Below are 16,922 nucleotides of genomic sequence, written 5' to 3'. Positions count from 1 at the left end.
AGCGGGAAAAATATCGATAGGAGGAAGGATCGATACTGAACCAGGAAATGCAAGTTGATCTCGATGGTTCAGAGGGAGTGATAATGGAGTGATTGAGACTCTTTGGAGGGGTTTATCGAGGAATTCGAAAATTCCACAGTTGGAGGTTATGATTCGCCTGATGATAACACGGGGCTGGACCGAGGTTAAAACATTTCACTGACGTGCAATCGTCTGTATTCGTTCGATGCAACATAACAAACAAAAAAATGTTGAGAATTACGTCGTCCAATCTGTCAATTGACAACCCTATTCACCACACAAGGAGTCCTCAAAAGTGAGCAGATCCAACTCGAGTTCATTAATCATAAGAAATCATGAAGAATTTCCAGTCGATTAGATTCAATTAATTACTCAATCAACCCACTGATTCGTAAAATGTCTGAAGCTCTGACAATTGGTGTTTACCGTCTGCCAAGAAACATCAGGTTAGAACAGGTTTCAATAATTTCGAATATTCCATCATGATCCAGAGAGCCAGACTCCCTTGAAAATCCAACGACTCAACTTCAGGAGATATCCGAGGCAATAGTATGAACCTGCAATGGCACCTCCTCCTGGTGTTCCTCATCTCCATGGGCTTCCCCACCTCCCAGGATCATCAGCCCCTTCCCCAGGACACTCAAGATCTCTGCAACACCACCGAAAGCCCTCCACCCACATTAAAAATTCAATTCACTTCAAAAATCGTTAAAAACGAGTACATAGTGGCCTTCAAGGGTTACTACAAGCGAAACACTCGTCAGAGTTACATCGGGGCAGCTCTCAACTCGTCAGGTGTCACCAACTGGAGAATTCTCTCTCGTGAGAATCCAGCGAGCGATTACCCAAGTGACTTCGACGTGGTGCTCCTCGAGGAAACAGATAACCAAAACGGTTTGAACGCCCTCACTGACCACCCACTGGTGAGAAGAGTGACACCCCAGAGGCTCGTCCACAGGACCCTGAAGTACTTCAACAGCACTGACGACAGCCCCGAGGCTGGTCATGATCCCCAGGACACTCCAGAGTACCAGAATTTCAAGAGGAAGATTTCAAGTTTCAACTCCAATCAATTCTCATTTCAAGGAAAATCAGCTAGTCGTCATTCCTCCAGGAGACTGCTGAGGGCTATCCCCAGGCAAATAACGACTATTCTCCAGGCTGATGACCTCTGGAGAATGGGTGTGACTGGTCGAGGGGTCAAGGTGGCGGTTTTTGATACGGGATTAGCTGCCAGTCATCCTCACTTCAAGAAAATCAAAGAGAGAACCAACTGGACCAACAAGAAGACAGTGGAGGATGGACTGGGTCATGGCACCTTCGTAGCTGGGGTCATAGCTTCTGCATCAAAGGAGTGCCTTGGGTTTGCCCCCGATGCTGAGCTCTATGTCTTCAAAGTGTTCACCAATGAGCAAGTGTCCTACACGTCTTGGTTTCTCGATGCCTTCAACTATGCCATCCTCTCCAAGGTGACTGTCCTCAATCTCAGCATTGGTGGTCCTGATTTTATGGATCATCCCTTTGTGGATAAGGTCTGGGAGTTGACTGCCAATGGGGTCATCATGGTATCGGCCATTGGGAATGATGGGCCTCTCTATGGGACCCACAATAATCCTGCTGATCAGATGGACGTTATTGGGGTGGGGGGAATCAATTGGGATGATCAGATTGCCAGCTTTTCGTCTAGGGGCATGACCACTTGGGAACTTCCTCATGGATATGGCAGGGTCAAGCCTGATTTGGTCACTTATGGCTCTGGTGTCAGGGGCTCGGCGTTGAAACATGGCTGCAGGCCGCTGTCTGGTAAGATGAAAGAGAAAAATTGTATTCCATAAATAGAACTAAAATTCACTGGGAAGAGCGTGAAACTGGGTCGAAGTTTGAATGAATTGTCTTTTTATTTTATTAAACTCAATAGATATTCATTAAAAATCGTAAAGAACCTTGAATTAATTTTTTAATGGAATGGATTGACTGTTTTTTTTTTTACCGTACGTGAGAATGAGGCAAAGCAGAACAGCGGAGTAAAATAAAACACCTGTTCAAATGTTTTGACCTTTAAAAAAACAAGATAAGCGAGGATTCCACTTTGCCTCAGTGTGTTATTTCGTCCCATCTAAAATTAAATACTTGCCACTTTCAAAATTTCTAGTTCTAAACTCGCATTAATGTCTGAAAATTGATGATTCTCTCAGGAACTTCTGTAGCCAGTCCTGTGGTAGCTGGTGCAGTTGCTCTCCTAGCAAGTGGTTTCGTGGGAAATACCAATAAAAATTCGGAGAATAACGAGCCTGACGATCGCCTGAGGAGGATCCACGAGAGGATAACCCCAGCGAGCATGAAACAGGCGTTACTCACATCAGCAGAACGTCTTCCAGGGGTTGGAATGTTCGAGCAGGGTGCTGGAAAGTTGGATCTTCTTCGAGCATTCCACTACCTGAGGACGTACACTCCTGTCGCGACCCTCAGCCCCAGCTACATTGACCTAACGGAGTGTCAGTACATGTGGCCGTACTGCACCCAAGCTGTCTACCACACAGCAATGCCCACTGTCATCAATGTCACGATAATCAATGGCCTCGGGGTATCTGGACAGGTGTCCAAGGTCGTTTGGCATCCCTACGTCAACTCTGAGAATGGAGATGGGGACAAAATTGAGGTGACCTTGACCCACAGTGATGTCCTCTGGCCTTGGTCCGGTTGGCTGGCTGTTGCTGTCACTGTGCCCAGATCAGCTGCCAATTGGCAGGGAATTGCTCAAGGGCATATCACGATTACTGTCGAATCTCCACCTGGACATGGGGAACATGAGCCTAGAAGGTCGATCATTGATTTACCATTGAAGGCGAGGGTTATTCCCACTCCACCACGCCACAAGAGAATCTTGTGGGATCAGTATCATAATTTGAGATATCCTCCAGGTTATTTCCCACGAGACGATCTCAGAGCCAAGAACGATCCTCTGGACTGGAATGGAGATCACATCCACACGAATTTCAAGGAGATGTACCAGCATCTGAGAAATAACGGTTATTATCTGGAAGTTCTGGGAACACCGTACACTTGCTTCAAGGCTAAACATTATGGTACACTTCTGATTGTCGACGCTGAGGAAGAATTTTTCCCCGAAGAGATTAACAAGTTGAAAAGGGATGTTGAAGACGAGGGGCTGTCGATTGTTGTGTTTGCGGATTGGTATAACGTTACTGTTATGAGGAAAGTCAAGTTTTATGATGAGAATACGAGACAGTGGTGGGTACCAGACACAGGAGGGGCCAATGTACCAGCATTAAATGATCTTCTAAACGAGAACTGGGGGGTGGCGTTTGGAGATTGGGTGGGGGATGGACAATTTAGACTAGGTGAGCATGCACCCATCAATTTTGTCTCGGGGACGAACATCGCGAGGTTTCCTGAAGGGGGGATTCTCCTGGGAATGGAACTCAGGGATCAGGGGGAGGAGTTGCTCCAGGGAAAGGAGGCTGGAGCTGTGAGCAGTGTTCCTATCATTGGTCTGTTGCAGAGTAAGAACAGAAGGTTCAACGAGATCGACGGACATGCTGGGAGGGATGATAATCATCCTGGGGAGGGAAACTCCTCGGGGGTCCCAGGAAGACTCGTTGTTTATGGAGATTCTAATTGTATCGATGATGCTCATTCCAAAAAACGTGAGTATTCAGCTTCGAAGTTTTTAGAAGTGAATAAAAAAAATTATATATTCTCCCATGAAAATTTTAGCTCCCTGCTTTTGGATGCTGGACGCCTTCCTGGAGTACACAACGACAGGACACGTGCCCTCCATCTTCACAAATGCTCGAAGCCGCCAAAAAATTCCAGAACAATCAGAGAAGCTCGCCATTCACCTACCAAAACGAATGGAAGGAAATCACTTGGATCGTCACAGCAAGGTCCTGGACTCATCATCGACAAGTGGTCAACATCTGCGTCCACTTCCCCAGTGTCCATCGTCGTCTCCAGCAGTGCCTCATCCCCTGAACGAGTCAGCGCCGACGAATCTCTACAAGCCTCAGAAGCTGCTCTCAATCGGAGATTACCTTCCAGCTCCACTGATCCAGCAGGAGTCAGACTCCACGTGGTTCAAGCGACGAAATGGAGGCGGCAATGGCCAGACTGTGAATCTGGAGCCCATGGAGGAATCCAGTGAACTCCACAGAAAAGTTACTCAACGCTGGCTCTACATGAGTCAGTGGACATTTATGCTTGCCCTAATTGTCATTTGCATTATTCTCATCTCCATCCTCCGGAATTGGATGCATTGCGGGACAAAAAGACCCTCCCGGAGGAAACGAGCCATGGGAAAGCTGAGAAGAGTCATCCAGGCTATCGCCGTTCATAGAGTGCCTCAGATGTAAAAAATAACATCATCGTTTTTATTTTTCACCCAAAACTAGGACAATTTTAATTCACAGGGGATCATAAGGAAGAGTTTTTATTTAAAAGAAGGAATACTATTGTATAAAGTGTTATTAGGGTACCAATACATTGACAAATTTTTGTAGAAATACAGGATCGAGTCAGTGATAGCGTAATTATGAGAGGTCTATTAGGATTAAGGGTAGTTAGGGATTTTGTCATTACCAACCGTCCATTACGAGGACTTGTCCAGTCAGAGACACTCTGTTGATTCAATTGTGGACAGAGAGAAATTTTTTGATAAATTATCTTTAATTCATTAGGAATATCTTTACGATATTAAATTCAAGTTCAAATAATTTTAATTAATATTATTTTTGTTGATTATTTTGTTAATCAGTTGTAGAATGGATTGTAGGTAACCCAGTGTGCCCTTGTCTGTTCAGCAGCTGTTTTGTGAGACGTGAAGATGCTTTTTAGAACTTCGGATGCTGCTGGATCCTTTGCTACACTGTAATTATCCTTGGTCTTTTTGAAAGCTGGATCCTGGATCTTGGCACCTGCTCTGCTTGGTCCGGCTTTTCCTTCCTTTTTTATTTTTAGCTTTTTCGGCTTCGATGATGATTCCTCGGTGGCTGGAGCATCTTCTGACGTTTGCCTCTTTTTCGATTTCTTTGATAATTTTCGCGCCGCTGCGTTGTCCTCCATCCGTTTCAAATCTTCTCCTTCTGCGTTGAGGGTTACGATGTCTGAAGACTCGAAGGGCTTTTGACATCTGTGACACACCTGTGGTGAAAAATGAAAGATTAATTACAATGGAGTCGAATTTATTTTCTCAATTAAGTTAATGGTTTTCAATTTTTTAATTCGGAGATATTCCTGAAACTTGTTTAGAATTTTAAATAAATATTTAAGGCCCGGATGTCTGGAAACGATAATTTACTCCAAAATTGGGACTTCTAATTACTCCGTCAATTAATCGTTTTTTCCGATAATTGTTAGCTAGCGGCCTAGTTGTTGACAACCACTAGAATGCTAGCTAACAATTATTGAAAAAAAACGATTAATTGGCAAAGTAATTAGGAATCCGAATTTCGGAGTAAATTATCTTTTCTAGATAATCCACCCGAGCCTTAAGGGAGTTTTAACAGATTGATGATTCAATTCAAATGATCATTTTTGAATTAATTAAAATGGGGCATTGAATAAAATTTTGAGTTATTGGGGTAAAAAAATTTACATACCGAACTTTTAACTTCTTTGAGTGCTCTCTCACTCATAACACATCCGCAAGTCCATAAAAAGCAGAATTTGTATTTTCCGTTCATCTCGAGTCCAATGACGGGACAGATGAAGGGGCTCTTTCCTCCATCGACGTATCCATCTCCAGTCTCAGCTTTAGTCGCATCGTAAGCTGGATTTGGGGTGAGATTCAGGGGCTTGATGTCCTTGAGACCCTTAATGTGAACCGCAGACTCTGGCAGGGTTGATCGATCCAGGAGTCCCTCGATCACTGCCTCCTTGCTGTAAAGCTTCCCCAGGGAGCAGGCAACAATTGGGGGTTGAAGGGGTAATTGTCTAATGGTGCAGTGCCTCCACCTGAATGCCAACTCTGCTTCTCTGTCTTTCTGATTACAGAACATAACGATATTAATATTCTTTTTGTACACTGAGGGAATTTAATTACCCTTAATTAAGAACATTTACTCGGTACAAGAAAATACACTCTTGTCAATAACATCAGGCATCATAACCCCCTGGATTTACCTGCTCTGGCTTCTTCCTTATTCGAACAAGTTCATCTCTTCTGGGAATGGTACCGCCATCGCAACCCATCGCTCCAAATTTATTTGAAAAAAGCAAAGTAATTAAAAATCAGGTATTCCCTTGAGAGTCACGTAAAATTCAATGGATGACTAGAGCAATAAACGAAGTACTGAATAAATGTCAAATTCTCAATTACAGCTGCATTGTCAACACTGCAGGAGAATTTCCATGTTGGGCTACTGTGCGCATGCGCGAACAATTTTAAAAACATTCATTTGAAAATTATTATTTCTCCTTTTCTGTTCTTTGAACAATTTTTTTATGATTCAATTGTTATGTCATTTTCATTAGTTTGGTAAATTATTTTTTAATCCGGAAACGGATTAACGGATTTAAGGCTCGGGTGGATTATCTAGAAAAGATAATTTACTCCGAAATTCGGATTCCTAATTACTTTGGCAATTAATAGTTTTTTTCAATAATTGTTAGCTAGCGTTCTAGCGGTTGTCAACAATTAGGCCGCTAGCTATTTTATTTTAATTATCGGAAAAAAACGATTAATTGACGGAGTAATTAGAAGTCCCAATTTTGGAGTAAATTATCTTTTCCAGACAGTCCATCCGGGCCTTAATTGGGAAAATGAATAAAAAAATCAATAATGAATCTACAGATGACTCTTTATTGCACGGATATGTGTAGATATATATCAATAGAATACATGCTTTAATACATACATCAATCTCTCTTCGTTTTTAATTTTGTCAGCCCCAGTTTAATTATCTAATCATGTCTATTTTATAATACTGTTCAAGTGACAAAGCGTTCCTAAAGAAGTACAAAGACTCAGGGCATTTATTTGCACCCCCTCGATCACCAACAGTGTGTCAACAATTCAACGCACCTGTTAAGTAGAAGTTTTGACACTACGTGTAAATATTGTTAAAAATAGTTTCATCTTTTCTTGTGTTCAATGGTGATTTAAATTATCTAGAGATACTTAGATCCACTGTCAGCACATCATTATTGAATTTTCCAGTAAAAGGACTTGACATTTTTTAAGGCCCGGATGGACTGTCTGGAAAAGATAATTTACTCCAAAATTGGGACTTCTAATTACTCCGTCAATTAATCGTTTTTTCCGATAATTGTTAGCTAGCCGCCTAGTTGTTGACAACCGCTCGAACGCTAGCTAACAATTATTGAAAAAAACGATTAATTGCCAAAGTAATTAGGAATCCGAATTTCGGAGTAAATTATCTTTTCTAGATAATCCATCCGAGTCTTAACGTCAATTTCATGTTGAATTTTAAAGACGAATGATATTTTTACGAACAATTTGATATTGAATGAAATTAAAATCCACAGCATGGACAATTCACAAGCACCTGTTACTGGAAATTGAAAAATTTTCTGACAGTGTGGGAATGAATCAAATACTGAAATACAATTAACAGCGACAATTAATCTACTGAATAATACCATCTCGAAAAAACGAATTATTCCTCAGTCATCTATAATACTCAGTGCTGAGCACAACGAATATTGACACAACACATTTTCGTTCGGTAATACAACAATACAAATACATATTAAAAATCGTCGTAACCGTAATCGACAAAAATTTGGCATTCCTTTTTGGTTTTTAATATAATCTGTTTGCACATGTAGATCGGCTAAAAAGTTGACTGTACGTCATCAACAATGATTGACAAATCTATTTAAACACTGATCGAAAAAATGTACCAGTTGGAAGAAACATCTGTAATTAGAATTTGCAGGAGTTGAGTTTTACTAAATAGGTTGGCAGGAATCTCGTTTATTTCGACTACCTACTTGGAGCAATATAATCATTTGGGGGATACCATGATTGTTTATAATTATTCTCCATTTCCTAGTAGTGAGCAAAGATTTATCATTTAGCATGATAATATTTTTTACGAAGCTCTCGTCAAGCTGTCTATTTTTTTACAAGTACTTCAACTCTATCGTTCTATACTTGTGCAATGCCTATACTGAAAATATACTGAAAATATATTATGTATATCATTCGATCTTAGATTCATCGGGAGTTCAGAAAAAGCTATAAAAATAGCCCTTAGCAAACCTCTCAACCACAGCCCATTCTTTTATTACTTTTTTGTATTCAAATATCAAGAGTTTCTCATTATTTCTTCCATCTTGTTTCGAAGGCAGGATTAGTATGTTATAATTATCGTTATTCACTTGTGATTTTTATTCTCAAATGAAGCTATATGAAAATATTTTTATACACACATCAAAAATTTGATCGACAGCTTTGTCACAATCTGATTATTTTCTTTCATACATACGAGGACGTATTTTTTTGTGAAAATTCATTTTTATTTTCGTAGTGTATGCAGGACGTAAGAGATTCTTTTTCCATTTTTGTTGAAATATCGGTTACATCTAGAAGATCATCTAGTTTCTGTCTAGTCATTTAGATTAGTCTACTGATTACGTTATTAATTAATGGTACGATCTCGTCGGAGAGTGGAAATTGGTAGATATGTTTGTGGTTACAGATTTTCTGGGATAACTGCAGATCATATCACTCTCTTATAATAAACAAATAATTTAAATTAAATAACAATGAGTCAACTGAAACGGATTCAGTAAATAATGAACGTCAACAGCAACGAAGAAATACAATCACTGACTTTGATACGATAAAGTAAATTAACTCGAATAAACAAATAATCTTTAACAAAACAAATATAAGTCATTGGCATTATTACACGTTGGGACGCACGAAGATGGAATTTTAAGTGAGAAATAAATAAAAACAATTGCACATTTCTCATTTACCACGACTTTCGGTATTGGCTGCATTTCTTTGGGAGTAAATTGATCCCTCAGCGAGTCCTCTAAGTGCGCCCTTTCGTAATTCGGGATTTGGTCCTTTGGCAAGGGTTTTACGGTTGGAGACTAATGAGGAATCTTTTCCAACTGATAGCAATCGCGTTGATGACTCTTTGGAGAGATTGGAGGGGTCTGGGCCTGCCCAGGGGGCATAATCAGGTCTAGAACATGATATTTCGTTATAATTTGTTGAATATCTCGTGTTTCAAGTTACTTACAAGAGCAAATCGTTGTCTGCTCCCTTCGCCAGTTCCGAATTAGCACCTGTGGGTTTTATCAAATACAGAGATTTGTATTCACCATCTTCAGTTGTACTCGTGCCTCGTGAAACCCTGCAAATTTATCCAATTATTTTGATACAAAAGATCTAAAATCACGTGTTAATTTTTCTTGTCAAGTTTCCTTGACATTTTTTATACTCGTAAAGACTCACTTTGGCAACTCATTTCTGTTTTTCGACCTTTTGGATTTCTCATTATCCTTGTCCTTGATCATCTTTTTAATGGGAGATGCTGTTAATTTTATTGCTTCTGTCATGGGGGGACTGTCTTTCCTATCATCACTCCTGCTGCTGCCACTTAAATCACAAGAAAATTATTTATGGTTGGTAAATCAAACCGTATAATTATAAATTAATTCAATTGTGCAATTGCATTGAGACAAGTCTGTTCAGTCTGTTCACTCATTCCAATTTTAGGATGATTATGATTTATCTATTTAGTTGTTTAATTATTTAGAAGGAAATAAGTGCAATTGTTGCGGGAAAAATGTACCTATGAGTACTGGAGGTCCGAGGTTGACTAATAGCTTCCTCGGCCACCATAATATCCAAGATATGAATAGCTCTTTCTTCGTCGTAATCTACACTGTCCATGGCCAGTGTTATCACTCGCTCTGGCACAGATTTGAACTTCTCCATGAGTTTCGATTTCACTGAAAATCCCAAATAAATGTCATTCAAAAAATGTCATGACAATAGACAGCAACAATTGATGATTAGACTCACTCTTATTTTTCTCCTCGAGACTCTTCATCCTCGGTGGAGGTGTTGGAGCAGATCTAACTTGTCTCGATCTCATCTCCTCTTCTTCTTTTTTCTCTTTGGCAATGGTTTTGATGGGGCCAGTTGGATTTTTCTTCTCATATCCCTGCTCCAGGAGTTTCTCAGTTGCTTTCTGAACATTATTATCGCTCTGTTCCAGAATATCGAGCAGCAAAGTCTCATCGACTTTGGGAAATATATTTTTCAGGTACCTGCGTCAAGATTAATGTCATGTAATCCAATCATCATTGTTATTATTGAAATTATTGTGCATAACTTGCGATATGACTGTTTTACATGGCATAAGTTGAATACCCTGAGAAATACAATTAGTTCTTAAGAAATATTTATTTACTTGGGAAAATTCAATGTTTATCAAAAAAATATTTTGGAATTATCCTCCTAAGTTAATGAATATTTACTTGAACAAAATATTTTCTCAGTTTGTTGTAATAATTCCTACTTGGATACGACAATATATGTCTGCTACAGTACTAGATCGACACACTATCGGCTTCATGTCATGGATTTTCTATATTTCATGAGACATATTCATGCATCGATGGAATTTTTAATTTTGTCATTAATCAATTATTAATTGTTAGTCAGTTATGGAGATTAAAAACTTGAAACCGTCACAAATGAATACATTCATTGACCCAACAGGTTCCAGCATTTTCCCTAGAGTTTCATTCAATTAACATGCATATCCTCATGCGCCAGTAATTCCCACGATAACAATAAAAAATTGATAAATCGGTTATAACATAAAAATAAATCATAGAAAAAAATGAAAACTGACCTAGATTTGTATGAGACTCATTCTCATTACAAATTAGTCAAATCCTTGAGTGAACGGAATTCAATGAAAAACTGAAATTAAAAGAGTAATAAAGGGTTTAATAAAAAATGAGGGAGTGAACCGAAATTTATTATTGAATAGAATTTAGAGCGGTCACCCTCACTCAACGAAATGTACATGGATCAAAGTATATGGGTTTTTACGTATGCTTCATTGATGCACATAATATCGAATTACGTCGGGAGTAAAGAAATTCCAGGTGATGAGTCGTTTTCGCTGGTCGCCTTATCCTCTTTCGTTCTTTATTTTTTATGTTAACTCATTTCTGATCTGAGCTTTCGGCGAAGATTCCGAAATCTTTCTAAAATATTTATGACCCATAACTGATTCATCCCGTTTTCACAACTGGAATTTGATTGCAACATCTTTCAAGCCTTGTCAAACAATAAAAATAATTATCTACAACCGAAAAAAAAAATCTGCATTCGATATAAACTGTTCAAAAATTCCGACTGAATATTCTAGATCTTCTAGATCTTGAACTAAAAATATCCAAAAATCCAGAATAATTTCTGAATAATTTCCAAAAACAAAAGTATCATGCCAAACGATCTGAGCATTTTCAAACCCCGAAATAGGCGTTGGAAAGATGATGCAGCATAATAGAATAAAAATAATAAATAATCTACTGGAGCTAATCTAGTACTAATGATAAAAATGGTCCATCCGGCATACAACAGACTAGTAAACGTAAAATACGAATGAGCACATGTAGCATCCAGACTGGAGGGATTGTGACTGAAACAACGAGATAAAAAACAATAATTAAACAACCTAAGTTTCATTTTTGGGGAGTTTGGGGCTGGCCGTGCCCCACGCGGTGGACTCAATGTGATAGCAGCATGAATAGCATGAGCTGGTAGTCGCCATCTCGGTATAGCATAGTTTGAATGAACTCCCACTGGTGTGCCTGGACCAGGCGCACATAGTGGATTCTTCTCAATTTGCAGTGCACTCACTACCAATGCCGGTCTATTATGGTATCTGAAATTCAATTCGCTCATAGCTTAGGACTTGTCCCCCTCGCCTACCCAAATTCGTTTTAATGACCAAGAAATAATAATTTTCTTCATCATTATCTCCACCAACTCATCAATTTTAGTTGAGCAATTTGTTAGCCAATTTAATTAGTGGTAATTGTGAGTGTGATTACAGCGTTAGACATATTATTTTTGTAAAAAGTGTTATTTACAGAAATACCATCCCAAGAGTCTCAGATTCCAATGGCGATTGGTCATTATCTAATTATTATTTTATTATATTTCATTTTTTACGAAATTATTATTATCTGTTCATATGAAATATTGTCTTACAAAATCATTATCAAAATTTCAAAGAGTTCTAAAAACATCGAACTCTACATTTTTGAGATGTCAATCTTTAAAAATTGGGAAATGTAATTTCAGAGTAATTGATTTAAAGAATTGGAATAGGACATGAAAAAGAGAAAGCGGAGCAATATTTCAATTAATAACTTTACATTTATCTTTGGTAGGATGAATAATCACCACATCGCCATTGAATTTTTGGGAGAGACTTATTAATTGAATGGAGTACTAAATGAATTTTTATAATGAACTTACTTTTTTAATAAGAGTCGAATATGCGTGTCCGAGACAGTAGGAAATATAGCGTTTATCTTAGCAACTGATAACTCAACATCACTGTTTTGAGTTAAACTCGTTTCCATATTTCTGACTGGTGTTGATGATCCAATAGTCATGTCACCAAATCTATTTGTCATTCCGCTGATTGATCGTGTGGACATTGGTGTTTTTAGTTCCTATTCATTAAGATAATCGTTAAAAATTCAGGAAAATAAAACTGACAAAAATTCAGACGATGAGATCAACCGTAAAGTTCTCCTTTTCTCAACAATTAAAGAAAATTCTAGTTAATTGAATTTGATTCTCCAGAAATGCGTAATTAATACCCAAAATTTTAAAAACTCTGGAGTTTCTGGAAAATATCTCAAGATCTAAAAGACCTAGCGAAATTTCCTGAAGTTTGAATTTGTAGAATAAAATAAGAGCTTCAAAAAACTCTTCACGAAAAGATTTATAATATTTTTACATTCAGAGATATTCCTTGAGAACTTACGTATTAATTAAATACGTAGATTATGGCTTCTTCGAATCGAAAAAAAAATGTAGAAGTTCAAGGATAAATAATTCTTTTCCAATTTTCCCATTCAACTCATATCTCAACAATAAGAAAAACCGTTTGGTCAAAACGTTCTCTGCATTATTATTATTAATAACAATCACATTATTGTTTCTAGCCTGAGAAAATTCGAAAAAAAAATGGTTCTGGTGTTCGAAAGATGACAACTGGAGATTCAAAATATTTCAATGAGTGGGATTTCCCTGATTTCACCTCTTGTCCGTATTTTTTTACCACTTGCTTAATTATCTGTCAATCGAAACAAACACTGCACATTGAGAGAATTTATAAATTATTCTTCGAATAAAAAAAAATCTAGAAGTTCAAGGATAAATAATTCTTTTCCAATTTTCCCATTCAACTCATATCTCAACAATAAGAAAAACCGTTTGGTCAAAACGTTCTCTGCATTATTATTATTAATAACAATCATATTATTGTTTCTAGCCTGAGAAAACTCGAAAAAAAAAATGGTTCTGGTGTTCGAAAGATGACAACTGGAGATTCAGAAGATTTCAATGAGTGGGATTTCCCTGATTTCACCTCTTGTCCGTATTTTTTTACCACTTGCTTAATTATCTGTCAATCGAGACAAACACTGCACATTCAATGTACCTGTGAACTGGGGGGTAGAAATGCTGGTTGTGGACTATTGTAGGGTGACGGATAGATTTGAGGAGCCCTGTGAGCAGCCGCATACATCAAGTGACCTCCACCACCACCGACAATACCTCCTCCAGTCTATTTCCATCGCAGATATTGCGTTCGTATTTTTTAATCAAATCCACGCAGCATGTACACACATTTATGCCAATTATCGATTTACATGTAAGGAAGAATGAGGCAAAATGAAACTTCTTCGAATTAATATAAAAAAACTCTCGATTCAAATTGATTTAAGGACCGGTTGGATTATCTGGAAAAGATAATTTACTCCAAAATTGGGATTCCTAATTACTCCGGCAATTAATCGTTTTTATTTCAATAATTGTTAGCTAGCGTTCTAGCGGTTGTCAACGACTAGAACGCTAGCTAACAATTATCGGAAAAAACAATTAATTGGCGGAGTAATTAGGAATTCCAATTTTGGAGTAAATTATCTTTCCGAGATACTCCATCCGGCCCTTAATTCTTGGGTAATATATTATTAGGTAATAATTGATTCAATAATCGATTGTTTTGATCGGTTTCATTTTCCAGCATTAATCCTCGAGACAAATTCAATGTTTTCTGCTCCGATTCGAGAGACTTATCTAACATGCGGATCACTTAACGTACTATTCAATTTTATGATACGTGTGATCATTTTGTGATTTAATTACAACCGGACATAATCTACCTATTTGAATACTGAATCTCCTGACCTAATGATTTGATTTTAATAAATCTGATCTGGGACTGAGGTTCAATATATCAGCACTATATTGAAGCCGACATATTTGAATCATCTGTCATTAGATGCATTGAAGAACGATTACCAAAATGTCCAAGAAAAAAATTTCTTAAGATCTCATTATTGTTTAAATGTTTACACTAGAATCCCATCACAGTCGCATGTCTCCTCAATTTATTTTTATGCGTATCTTTCGGTTTTTCCGTTGTAATACATCCGGCCTACACGATGTAAACAATCCACTGTTTCGTACATTAAGCAATTGAATTCCGGGCAAAATAAACCCGAAGTAGTATATTTCGTAACAAGTGCGGAAAATGTATTTTTGGTATGTGGAATCATACCACTGGTCCTCAGCTCGTGCTATTAACTTCCCACACGCAAAAATCACTTTTCCGCACTTGTTATGAAATATGCTATTCTCTCGTATTCGAATTTGCTATGAAAACTTTCAGTTTACGGTCGCTGCGAGTACTGAGTGCACTTTACGACGAAAATTTAGTACCTTCGGATATTAAATCGATACTTTAAACATTAACCATGAATAATTACTACGAAATGAATGGATTTTATCTCCAAAAAACCGACCTGCATAGGTATTGCCTCTTGCGAATTCCCCGTGGATGGAGAGCTCGTTGCAACGGAATTCCCTTGTAAATACTGTGCATACTGCCAGTATCGAACCCTTGGATCTTCCCATGTAGTAGTTCTGCTGAAGTGATTGATGAAGTACCTGAAACATCATTACAATGGTCCATTGGTTCGTTAATTCTTTCACTCATTCATGAGTAACTTTTCTCTCCCTGACACACGTAAACAATTGCATGCCACCCTCATTATGTACAACTGTATTTAACAGAAGTATCGGAAACTCATACATATATAATGCCATTCAATAATAATTGGTAATGGGATAGTGACGAGAGTCAGGGATGAGGATAATACATTAGCTTGGATTTATTGGAAATTACATGGGTGTGTTATGCATATTGGTGCACATGGAGAGATTATTTATATATTCTCTCAATTTACTCACGCACGACCACTTCTTATGTCATATCTGCACTCCCAACCCGGTGGTAATTGGGCTCTTTCATCTTGCTCCGCCATTTTTGGGATTTCTGTGTGCACTTCTGACGGCCAATGGCAACGTATGTAACTCTCTTGTGCATCTACGACGTTAGATGTGAACGTGTATATATGTGTGGTACATATTATCTTGGATGGATGCTGCGCTCTATTTGTCTCATACGCGTTTCTCTCGACGGAGATTGTAGGGAAGATTGTTAGCTTATGAAAAGGCTTTTCGACAAAATCTTTCGTGGTGGTGGCGCGGGAACTAATCGGGAGAATTAATCGCGCGAATAATGAAGAGTACGAGCAAAGAGGATTGACTAAAGTAGAGGCTCAGTTCGGGGGGTTTGGGGGACCCAACCCACATCGTAGTACCCCACCCCGAGGGAGAGAGGGTGCCGCACGCAATGGTGGGGGGCCTGCCTGACAGCCGATTCGGCAACTGCCCCAGTATACTGAATATTACCAACGAAGTAACTTCGGTTTTGTTCGGCTCGACTGGTGGGGAACACGGCCACAAGTGGGGATTTACAGAGTGGGGGTTACGGCCGAGGTTACTCCTCTGACAATATTCACTATACTGCCTCAGTAGTAGTCCCGCTGTTAGAGGAACCGGTCGACGGGGTGAATGTTATTTTCGGCGGTACGCAATCGGGTTTTGTTTTTTATTATAAAATTTAGAATTTTCACATATCTGTGAATTCTCCTGCTCCCCTGATACATTTTTTAAAATTTCGAATTTTTCAATTTCAATTAATACCTCCTCGATTTTCATGCTCCCCTGATACATTTTTTTAAATTTCGAATTTTTCAATTTCAGTGAATACTTCCTCAATTGTCATGCTCTCCTGATACTTTTTTAAAAATTTCGCATTCACATTTCAGTGAATACCTGCTCGATTTTCATGCTCCCCTGATACTTCTTTGAAAATTTCGAATTTTCAAATTTCAGTGAATACCTCCTCTATTTTCATGCTCCCCTGATACTTTTTTGAAAATTTTCAATTTTTCAATTTCAGTGGATACCTTCTCAATCATCATGCTCCCCTGATACATTTTTTAAAATTTCGAATTTTTCAATTTCAGTGAATATTTCCTCAATTGTCATGCTCTCCTGATACTTTTTCAAAAATTTCGCATTTTCACATTTCAGTGAATACCTGCTCGATTTTCATGGTCCCCTGATACTTTTTCGAAAATATCGAATTTTTTAATTTCAGTGAATACCTGCTCGATTTTCATGCTCCCCTGATACTTTTTTGAAAAATTTCGAATTTTCAAATTTCAGTGATTACCTCCTCCATTTTCATACTCCCCTGATACTTTTTTGAAAATTTCGAATTTTC

At 38.2% G+C, this 16,922-nt stretch overlaps 3 protein-coding genes across 5 annotated transcripts; 1 reads left to right on the top strand and 2 right to left on the bottom strand.

The window, feature by feature from the left end:
- Positions 1-17: 17 nt before the first annotated feature.
- S1P (membrane-bound transcription factor site-1 protease) lies at positions 18-4,760 on the top strand. The gene is made up of 3 exons (XM_011316236.1): positions 18-1,824; positions 2,217-3,689; positions 3,760-4,760. Exons 1-3 carry the CDS (start codon positions 573-575, stop codon positions 4,392-4,394), a joined length of 3,360 nt encoding a protein of 1,119 aa, XP_011314538.1. The 5' UTR covers positions 18-572; the 3' UTR covers positions 4,395-4,760.
- Positions 4,414-6,373, bottom strand: LOC105273667 (protein RTF2 homolog). Its single transcript, XM_011316237.1, has 3 exons — positions 6,163-6,373; positions 5,640-6,023; positions 4,414-5,181 (listed from the first exon to the last, which is right to left on the bottom strand). The coding sequence occupies exons 1-3, from the start codon at positions 6,229-6,231 to the stop codon at positions 4,792-4,794; spliced, it is 843 nt and encodes a 280-aa protein (XP_011314539.1). The 5' UTR covers positions 6,232-6,373; the 3' UTR covers positions 4,414-4,791.
- Positions 6,374-8,371: 1,998 nt separating this feature from the next.
- On the bottom strand, positions 8,372-15,866 carry LOC105273664 (uncharacterized). Of its 3 annotated transcripts, XM_011316233.1 has the most exons (10): positions 15,539-15,866; positions 15,091-15,235; positions 13,725-13,850; positions 12,530-12,729; positions 11,721-11,930; positions 10,049-10,296; positions 9,816-9,975; positions 9,476-9,619; positions 9,261-9,374; positions 8,372-9,203 (listed from the first exon to the last, which is right to left on the bottom strand). In XM_011316233.1, exons 1-10 carry the CDS (start codon positions 15,610-15,612, stop codon positions 8,981-8,983), a joined length of 1,644 nt encoding a protein of 547 aa, XP_011314535.1. In that variant the 5' UTR covers positions 15,613-15,866; the 3' UTR covers positions 8,372-8,980. The 3 variants fall into 3 exon arrangements, with proteins under 3 accessions (XP_011314535.1, XP_011314537.1, XP_011314536.1); XM_011316235.1 differs by lacking the exon at positions 11,721-11,930; XM_011316234.1 differs by lacking the exon at positions 13,725-13,850.
- Positions 15,867-16,922: the final 1,056 nt, after the last annotated feature.

Source organism: Fopius arisanus, unplaced genomic scaffold, assembly GCF_000806365.1.
Source record: "Fopius arisanus strain USDA-PBARC FA_bdor unplaced genomic scaffold, ASM80636v1 scaffold00006, whole genome shotgun sequence".
NCBI classification, from domain to species: Eukaryota; Metazoa; Arthropoda; class Insecta; order Hymenoptera; family Braconidae; genus Fopius; species Fopius arisanus.
The sequence above is the reverse complement of the archived record's forward strand: the minus strand, read 5'-3'. Positions and strand labels throughout refer to the sequence as shown.